Raw genomic sequence first — 10296 nt, 5'->3', positions numbered from 1 at the left:
TGTTATGTTGTGGTGTTTCCCTCATTTTCCTTGTAAAGAGTGGAAATCCTTTGAATGCTTCAAGTTGTTTATTTCCAGCTGCCTACTCAGTCATTTTTGTTTAATAAATTCATATATATATATATATATATATATATATATATATATATAAAAACTGTGCCCAGCTAACAGCTGTGTCCACTTTCATTAACAATGTTGGAACTTGTTAGCAGTCTGAGTGAAATCTCAGCAGTGCATTATTCTACTAGTAAACTGCCAGATTTCACTATGACAAAACCAGAGTATTCTCAGTTTTGTTGCATTTTTTTATACTTTCTGTAACTTTTATTGAACTGACTGAAACATGTTATAAGGAAATTGTCCACCTGTAGCACTATAAAATACCAAAGAACAATAATACAATACCTCAGTTATCTAGGCCTAACATACTGCAGTGTGAGGTCATTTTATTATTATGATTGTTATTATTCTTATTAGTAGTAGCAGTTAATTGGAGAAAAATGAGACGCTCTCCAATCTCGTTATACACTGTATAATGACAATAAAGCACGTTCTATTCTATTCTATTCTATTCATTGTTGGCTAAAGAAGCACTACTATTCATGGATGTCATTACGTTGGCTTTCATTTACTATCTAAGGTATATATGCTATAAACTGTTTTCAGAGGATGTCTTATTTATTTTAGTTACACTTTGGTAGAAGTACGAGTAGCTAGCGACAGTAGTTTTAACTCAGCTGTCGGAGCAGCGGAAGCTCGCTGTGCCACAGCTTTAGAAGGAACAGCTAATAGCTAAGAGTAACAGTAACGCTCGTTAACAGGGCCATTCATGCAAGCAGCAGATAGTGCTGCTCCCAGTAGCAACAGTATTTAAACGGTAGTAACGTGTAGCATTATAGGCAGACTGAGACGAGAACAAAAGCAGCAGCCGGTTACCGTCCACACAACCTCAGTAGCTCCTTGTTACGCTGTATGCATCTCCCTTATTAGCTATATCCGTTCCAATGCGCATGCGCGTCCGACGGTTCGCGGTTGCGCCAACTGGTTGAGGATGTTGCTAGCAGCCAGTGTAGATGCAGAGCCTTTTTCACAACAATAACATCAACCGAATTTGCATCCTCAAGTACTGGATTTGAGGATTATACATTCCCGACGCTATCGGAAACCGTGCTTTGGACCACGACACGCCGAATTGTCTCCTGTATTTTTGGCTACATCTTCTGTTGACAATGGGAGCGGTGGGGTTTGCAGATTTACAAGGCTCCTTTTTGCAGGAGCAGAAACAAGAATCATGGCTGGCCAGCTAGGCCGCAGATGGATTTTGCAGCTGAGTGCAACAGTCTGTTGATATTAAATACTGTATGTATTCTCAGCACTTGTACCTAAAAGCGGTGCTAAAGAGCCAGCATTTTCATTCCGGGACTCCCTTCGGTTTTTGTTGTCTTTTTGGGGCCAACAACAGAAGCTAGTGAGCCCGCTAGCTTCACAACCTTGACTGGTTGACGTCTTGCCTTCGTAGTTAGCTCCATTAGCCAGCTAACGATAGCTAGCGTCGCTTCGCCAGCCATCCGCTGGTTACAACAATTTGGGAAAAGACATTTGTTTAAGTATTTACTCTCGTTGTTGTTTACCCCAATATACTTGTATCGCAAATTCCTTTTGCAACGTCTGCTACTGGATGAATGTGGGACAAAATGGAGACCCCGACGATTGTGTACGATTTGGATACCTCTGGGGGCTTAATGGAGGTGAGGTTGCTATGCTCGAAGGCCGTTATTTAGTAAAATATCCTCTTACTGCTATATCTATGAAGTATTTCCCATAATTTAAATTGCCGCCATCATCACCACGACAACCTGCTATTTAGTACTTAGCTCAGCTAACTAACTCAATAGTTTGGGTTGATAATGGAGGCCACAAGTTAATGTTACCGCTCTCTTTAAGCCTAACATAAGACAGCACAGCGGGCACAAAGCTACACCGTTTACAACTGTGTAGACACACAATCAGACATGGCAGCCGCTATCTTGTACTAAACAGCTGGGTAACTTTTGCAGCAAATCCAAACACTGCTGGCGCCCCCAAAGTCTGAGGAGGTAGAGAAGAGGAGTCGGAAGTTGGTGAGAGACGTCCGGAGGAGCGGCAGGGCCACTAACCACGACACCTGCGATAGTTGCCGGGAAGGGGGAGACCTTCTGTGCTGTGACCACTGTCCTGCAGCTTTCCACCTCCAGTGCTGGTAAGATTCAGTTACAGTAGGTACTGGAAGAGACAATGCTCAGAGATCAGCAATTGCATGTCAGTGCTCCGTTAGCAGCTTGTACTGAGAGCGATGAATGCTAACTTATTTGAGGGTTGTTTCCAGTTTGCTGTACTTGGTGCTACAGAGAAGCATGTAAATGAAATTCTGCTCCTCATAAACCTGGTTTAAAAGATTATAGTTTTCCATTTGATATTTTTTTCAGTACATATTTGCAGCACAAATCCCCGGCAATTTAAATGAAATTTCAGCTTCCAACAGTCGATGGTTACCTTGTATTCACATTGTATTCTCCCATTACAAGTGAACCGAGGAGGGCGGTAGTGAGCCCTGTGTGTAACTTAATGCAGGAAATATTAATTCGCAGTGTTTCCCGGGGAGTTTCTTGCATGCCGATGTCGCCCGATACACATGAATTAAATAAAATATCACGAAGTTATATGTTGGGTATTATTGTTGTATAAAGCAGCATAACCCTTACATTTAATGTTAACTGACTGGAGCTTGCTAAGCAAACATAGCAAGGTCTAATGTATTCTCTGTCAAGCAACTCGAAGTAATATACCGGTATGTTTCCTAACTCTGAGGGCAATGTGTACCGTTAGATATGTAGGGTCTTGTTCATCACGCTTGGCCTTCTATTAAGAAAGTTTATTGTGAGCATGAACTCATGCGTTACTGTCATTGAAAAGTTATATTAATAGTCGTACGTGGATTTGAACGGAATGTATACGTGTAGCCTTGTCTGTGAAAGAGGCTAGAATTAGCTTGCAGTCGGTTCTCCCCTCCTGCCGTGGCTGCAGCCAGTGGAGCCGCTGCTGCTAAAAATGGAGTCGAGTCTGCCTCTGTTTACAATATGGCGACCTCCCTGCTATTTTTTCAGTTTCACCGCCATCTTACCAACCTTTAAAATTCAGATTTGAAAGCAAAGGGGGCTCACGAATAGCACAGACGAAATTTTATGTCAATTTCTAAGACGGGGTCGCGGCAAGACATCGTTTGTTATGGACATGTCAGAGCTCGGCCCACTGTAGAATTTGTTCGGTACCGCTTAGCACGACTCGGCTGCACATCTTCTTCCATGAATATTTTACCTTTGGCATTTGAAACAGTTGCATTCAAACTGTCACCTGGAAACGTGCAAACAGAAGCGGTTTGTCCATATATGGTAAAGCCTGTGGATGGCTTTATTTGTATAACTTGTAGTTGTCTCACATCAGTTCAGGGACTGTGGTGATTTTTATTTGTTTCATGTCCAACTGTCGGTCTTAATTTTAGTTGTAGCGTTATAAGTGGTTGCAGTACTAAACTTGTTCAAATTTGGCTACTTGATCATTATCAAACAGATATTTCTATGCATTTGTTTTTTTTTTTTTTATTGTATTCTTGTTATGGTTTTGTTTGTAGCCCTGTTTATGTAACTATAGTGGTAATGTTCTGACTGTGGTGGTCCACCACTCCGGAAGGAATGGAAAGGGAGCTCACTTTGCTGTTTAGTGTCATGTTAATGAATCTGAGTTTTGCACAGGTTGACTTTTGATGATTATTGCTTGTGAAAGGGAGATTTCAGGGTGCGGATGATAGTTCAGCTTTAGTTATGTCCTGCATGTTGTATATCTGCCGTTATGTTGCTCTCTGACGCATTGTTCTCTCAGCCACTGGCCACATGCATGCTTGTACTATGAAAGCAGTATTTAAAAATGGCCATGGCCATTTAACTGTAAATGTGTAATTATTAGTGTAATCTGCAGTTGATTCGGATGTTTTAAGTCTTTAATGGTGAATTTTTTGATCATTAATTAATGTTTCAGCTATTTTAAGTCAAGTGTGAGCAGATATCAAATGGACATTACTTTTCACATCATTGTATGTATTTTGCATTGCAGTGTAGTTAACAGTCCACTAGATGTAGGGAGAAGAACTTAAGTTGACTAGCTGAGTTGCTTATAGTCTGAGGAAAGTGTTTTATGGATTTTTATTTTTTGCATGTGGAATAAAACATTTATTAATCCAAAAGATTCCTTTGAGTGAAATGAGACAATATAATTATGAAACATCATATCATGATGACTGCATACTCACATGTTAATTATAGTGTTAATTAATTTGCCAGCATTAAGCATCAGTCTGTTCTTTGATGATTTTGTTTTATCCTCTTATCACAGTAACCCACCTCTGAGTGAAGAAATGCTTCCTCCAGGCGAATGGATGTGTCATCGCTGCAATGTTCGAAAAAAGGTGAATGATGGATTTTCTGTCCTACGCACCATGTCCTTAACCAAAATTCTTTTCATTGATGAAATTAGGAAAGAACAGTATGCTATGTGGACTGATAAATCTGTCTTGGTTTTTGTTTGCTGCTCCTAGAAGCGAGAGCAGAAGTCTGAACAGACCAATGGCCTACCAGAGAGATCCTCATCTAAGTGCTCTGTGTCCCCGGCTGTAGAGCTGGAGCTCAGCGCCGGCCCGCTGCGGCTCGATGGTCTTCCTCCGGGGGCAGGAGCGGCAGGGCCTGGCCTGCGAGTGGCCCAGGTACGCCTTTTGGACCGCAGGACCAGCAGCAGGCCGAGCAGCCGGCCTGGGACGCCAACCTCCAACACTTCATCCACGCCGACCCCATCAGAGGAGCAGAATGATGGGGAGGAGGAGGCAGCAGAGCCTGAGGATGAAGTTCAGGGCACAGAACTTGAGGGTGCCATGCCATCTGCTCCGACACCACGCCTTCTCAAGAGGCCCTTTCAGCTCCTAATAGCAGCTGCGATGGAGAGAAATCCCACACAGTTTCAGCTGCCCAGCGAGCTCACCTGCACCACTGCACTGCCAGGTCAGTCAGCCAAACTGAGCACTGTCACTTTCACTGTGATACTGTGCTCTGTTTATTTCAGATTGTATTCAACGGTTAAAAGTACTTAAGGAATTTTAGATATGGGGGAATGGGCTCTTCAGGATGTATTTCTGCAATATATACCTCCATGAATTACAAATCAAATAGTAAATGAGGAAAGCTATGCAAAATGCACCTTATTTTAACATGTGTTCTGTGTTCTGAAAGGTGTTGAGCATTTCAGCTTTTTGATACATAAAAACTGAGATACATAGATGTTGATTTGTTCCTGAAGTGTTCCTATGTTGTTTGGATTCTAGGCAGCAGTAAACGAAGAAGGAAAGAAGAGCTGCTAGGGAAGCCATTCAGGAGACCTCAACACGAACTGGATCCTAATGGTCTGGTCCCTCTACCAGTCAAAGTCTGCTTTTCATGCAACAGGTTAGAACTATCAGAATCCACTATGTACACAGAGGTACACCCAGACGTGAAATGCTTTACATCATGTACTGATTTCCTTGCATTTTCTCTGACAGGAGTTGCAGGTTGGCTCCACTGATCCAGTGTGATTACTGTCCTCTTCTCTTTCACATGGACTGTCTGGACCCTCCACTCACAGCTTTACCTGCAGGCAAATGGATGTGTCCAAACCATGTTGAGCATTTAGTGGTAAGAGTCTTTAGTCATAAGTCTTTGCTCAGAGATAAATAGACTTTTTCCATACCACATTCTTTTTCTCTGACAGAGTGATTAGTTTGTCATCATGTTTGTCTGCTGTACAGCTGAATCAGAGGAGCCTAAGCCTGTCCAGCCGCTGTCAGCTCTTCGACCAGTTCCAAGACAGGATGTCCCAGCATGCGGTCAAGTTAGACTTCCTACGTAGAGTCCATCGGCAGAATGCACCTAACCGCCGCACTGCTCACCAGCACAACAAGAAGACCATCAAGGTGCACTAGCTCAGTGCATGCGTGCAGACAGCCGGAGACTTTTATCTTTTACCATTTACATTGATTCACGACATCAAAATGGATTCTTGTGCATTAGCAGTAGTTGGGTTTTCTTTGGTTAAGTGCTCAAGTTGATAGAACATAACACTGCAACAAAGCACTTACTCTTCTGGTGTATAGGCGGCTCTTCATGTCTCAGCAAAATTAAATTATTTGTAGTAAACTTGCATAAAAAATTACATTTGAACATGAACGCTCTCAGATTTTAACCTCCCTTGACAAGGTATCGAAACACAATGAATATAAAAGATGAGCTTTTTGGTCAGGGTTATTAGATTATGTTAAAACAGTTCATAAAATCACTAACAGTCCTTGTTTTTACTCAGGTGCCAGATGCCATCAAGTCCCAGTACCAGAATCCTCCCCCTATGTTGCTTCCTGCAGGGGTGCGTCAGTTGGAACTGGTTTGTAGCGACGTTCCTGACCATCACTCCTCAAAGCACCTCACCACAGAGGTGGAGCAGCAGGAGGTAGGCATAATTTGGTCTTGTATGTTTTATGACTCAGTCTCATAACAGCAGTGCAGTTCAAATGTGTTTACTGTAGATGTCTGTGAAGTCAGTGTAGATTCTTGTCAAAGTTCAACTTTTTCAGCGTTTGATTGCTAGTCTAATTTCATTACATAATTACATGAAGTGGATCTGTTTATCAGAAAAACAAAAGATTTTTAAAAAAACAAAAATATTTATTTGGAAGGTCTTCAAGCTGAGTTAACTTCACTGTCCACTACAACCACAACAGAGTCATAACAAAGTATAAGTAACTTTTTATTTCACTGACTCTGGGTTGGCTGTACAAGAAGCATACGAACTTTAAGATTTTAGAATATTACTTGAAAAGAAATATTGTGATAAGTCTAGTTAAGACAACTTCTTTGTCATCCTAACTCTACACACTAGGCAATGTAGATATCGGTTTCTCCATCTGATCTAAATGTGTCTTTCAGTTAAGACAGGGTTTCTAAATAGACGTGATGATGTCTTAGTGATAAAACATAATTGTGCTGTGTTTAACAGTGGCTTCAGGATGTCATCGCACTCCAGTGCAGCATCATGCGTCACCTATCCATCAAGCAGAAGGCCTCATCCACAGCATCGTCAGCTGAGTGGGGCTCTGAGCAAAAAGTTAGTACAAAACCACGCTTACCATCAGAGGACATGAAAACTCAGGCCTCTTTAGGAAGGACTTCCTCCCCTGAGCCCTGCTCAAAACCTTGTAGTACACCCGATGACCCCCAGGGGGCCTCTCTTTCCAGGGACACTCCAGCAGAGCTGGGTGTGTGTAAATGTAGGATGACACCTTGTCAGAATTGTAGGAAATCCAATGGACCACTGGCAGAGATTCAGCCTCCCAAAGCCAATGGACCTGTAGACTGTAACAGTGCCTCAGACTCCTGCAGGCAGGCTGAGCTGCAGCACAGACTGAAGCCTAGTACAACACCTCGAGACTCAGCCCCTACCTCTGGGCTGGTAAACCACATAGGAACAGAAATGGTTAAAAAGGAGTCTGAGAGCAGTACAGAAGCCTGTGCTCAGAAAATTTGCCCCACTGCCCCCACGATATGGACTCACAGCAGCCAGCAGAACCACAGGAGCCAAAAGGAGCTCCGGGAGGAGTTTGTGAGCAGTGATGAAAAACCATTGTACTCCGTCGCCAGCAGTTCCCCTTCACACACACCACCTAAAGGCAACCAGAAGCACGACTCGACCAAGCTGGGGTCATCGTCACCCTCTCCAGGTATACATATCTCTTCGCATTGCAAAAGTAATATCATAGCAGTTGTTTTTGCATGAACACTTTTGATGACCATTTAAATAATTGCATTGCACCTACATGTCAGCTAAAGCAAAATAAAGTGTGCTGCCCTTCTCTGTAAGGCATACATTGACACAAGCCTTCCTGCTTTGGTTAAATAGCTCATTTTTCTATGCCAGATGTGTTTAGGACTGTGAACAGACATAAATGTTAGAAAGAAATAGGAAAAAAAACTGGCCACACACAAGACCTCTGTATTGCTAGAATTTTTCTGAGAGCGTTAACTTAAAAAAGGTACAGGAGGGCGCCCAGATACCTCAACTGGTTGAATTGGCGACCCATAGAAAGGGGTATAGTCCCCAACACAGCAGCTCACGACCCTTTGCTGCAGGTCTCCCTCCCCATTCTTCTCCCTACTTTCCTGTCTGCTTCTCTACTAAAATCTGTCAGATGAAGCCAGAAAAAGGGTACAGGTAACGCTAGTGTTAAGTTAGTCTGTCGCCATGCTCCATTTACCCAGTTCAAAGAAACATGCAAATGAAATGTATGCAGATGGATAAAGCAATTAAAAACACCTTAACAGGTGGATAATTTAATGACAGGAAATCTAAAACAATTCCTTTTTGCGGTCAAACCTGCAGCTTCTGAATGATGTCTGGGATCAGTATAACCTCCTAGACTGTCCTGATTGTAGACCTACATTGTCATCTTGCGTGTCCTTTAACATGACTGCATTACTTTAGATTGGTTACATGTTCAAAGTAATGTAGAAATGTTTTTCGATCCGCCCTGGTTAGGTTGTTCTGTAAAACAGAATATAGAAATGAACTGAGTTTATTTTGACATGAGATGTTGAATTCCCATCAGACTAGTGTAAAGAGTTACATGTCTGAAAGGGGTCGCCGGAGTGCTTCACTGGAGTAAAGGGAATAGTGTAACACCTGCCATTCTCACCTGAACTTATTGTGCATTTTGGAATGGCTTGGAAATGGCTAAGCAGTCAGTTCCAACTTTCCTTGCAAATTCATGCACAGCATTTTTTTTTCCACCTAGTCATCGTTCCCTTTTTAAACTTAAATATCATTACAACACAACACATCATGTTTTTATGTAAAGTAATCACTACAAGTTAAGTCCGGACATTAGAGTTGCATTATAGATGTGCCTATTGCACATTAGTAGACAATAGTGTAGCAGGACTTTGGTTATTGTATAAAGTATATATAAAGTTGTTGTGAATGGTACACCATCAAGTTGTTTGATATGTGTAAGGTATACACATTTTCAACAACAGCTATTTACAAGTAACAAATTATATAAACAAGTAAAGCACTCAGAGTGTGCAGTACTCCGCCAAAGATGTTCATTCCCTCATATGGCATTGTCAGAAATGCAGCCTTTTTTTTTTTTTAAATAAATGCAGCATTTGTTTATTAGTTATTGATGATCAGAAATCATGGCAACATAGAATATGTCCATTTAATAACAATGTATCAAACAAAATGACTTTGCACTGAGCACAGGCGTGTGTCACGCATGTGTAAGTTATGTACAGATACTGAATCACGTGATCTAAATATGTAGCAGGCAGCGGGAATTGATGGGACTCAGAAACACCCCTACAATTTAATCAATTGTTCCTTGTATCATTTCTGAGGGATAATCAATCATCATTTGTGTAGCCCTTTACAACAGCCCAAAGGGTGACCAAAGTGCTTCACAGTAAAAAACAAGAAAATAACTTAAAAACAATAGAGTAACTTAAAGCAGGACAAACACACTCACACTAACACCTAAGTCCCGATAAGTCCACAGTGGTGGATTTGTAGTAGGATCACAATTGTGATCGTCAGCAGGCAGCTGACGTTGTGTTTACTTGTTGTCATGCTAGAGTGACGCCATGCCGCTATTTCGCAATGATCCACAAATCCGTGGATCTAGACTATAAACCGCATCACTGCCAAAATCTAATCAGTTGGTCCTTGTGTCATTTCTGACCTTCCCTGACAATCTCATCCAAATCCATTAGTTCGTTTTTGAGTACTGTTGCGCACAGATGGATGGACAAATGTAGGCTGATCATCACATAACTCCACCGCGTTCCTTGGCGGAATAATTATGAAGGCTTTTCTAAATTCTAGTTAATATATACGTCATTATTAATAATATATTATTACAATTGTTTTTCTTATATGATAATGATAATAGCTACAGTATTCCTCTTGTGATTTGTTTTGGAGAATGTCCCCATGAAATAGTAATAAGGGCTCACATTAGCTTGTTCAGAAACATTCATGATACTAAAAGGAAATATGTAAATCTGAGGGATATTTAGATTAAATACTGCAGTATATCAGTGTTGCAAGAAACCCTGCCTTCATATGTCTAGATTTGTTAGATTTGTGAAGTTAAATCAAGTCTGTTTTGAGACATTCTTCTACGTATCGTAT

General features: G+C 41.5%; 1 protein-coding gene across 1 annotated transcript in view; it reads left to right on the top strand.

Moving 5' to 3' along the window:
• Positions 1–1029: 1029 nt before the first annotated feature.
• The window catches only part of phf12b (PHD finger protein 12b), a 13843-nt gene continuing 4576 nt past the window's right edge, over positions 1030–10296 (top strand). The window contains exons 1-9 of the mRNA XM_023275171.3: positions 1030–1748; positions 2058–2239; positions 4426–4498; positions 4628–5084; positions 5405–5525; positions 5621–5753; positions 5867–6031; positions 6418–6561; positions 7108–7828. Coding sequence (XP_023130939.1) covers positions 1683–1748; positions 2058–2239; positions 4426–4498; positions 4628–5084; positions 5405–5525; positions 5621–5753; positions 5867–6031; positions 6418–6561; positions 7108–7828 — 2062 coding nt within the window. The 5' untranslated portion in view covers positions 1030–1682. The remainder of the gene's footprint in view (positions 1749–2057; positions 2240–4425; positions 4499–4627; positions 5085–5404; positions 5526–5620; positions 5754–5866; positions 6032–6417; positions 6562–7107; positions 7829–10296) is intronic.

This window comes from Amphiprion ocellaris, chromosome 7, assembly GCF_022539595.1.
Source record: "Amphiprion ocellaris isolate individual 3 ecotype Okinawa chromosome 7, ASM2253959v1, whole genome shotgun sequence".
NCBI classification, from domain to species: Eukaryota; Metazoa; Chordata; class Actinopteri; family Pomacentridae; genus Amphiprion; species Amphiprion ocellaris.
Note: the sequence above shows the minus strand (reverse complement) of the source record. Positions and strands in the feature narration are given on the sequence as shown.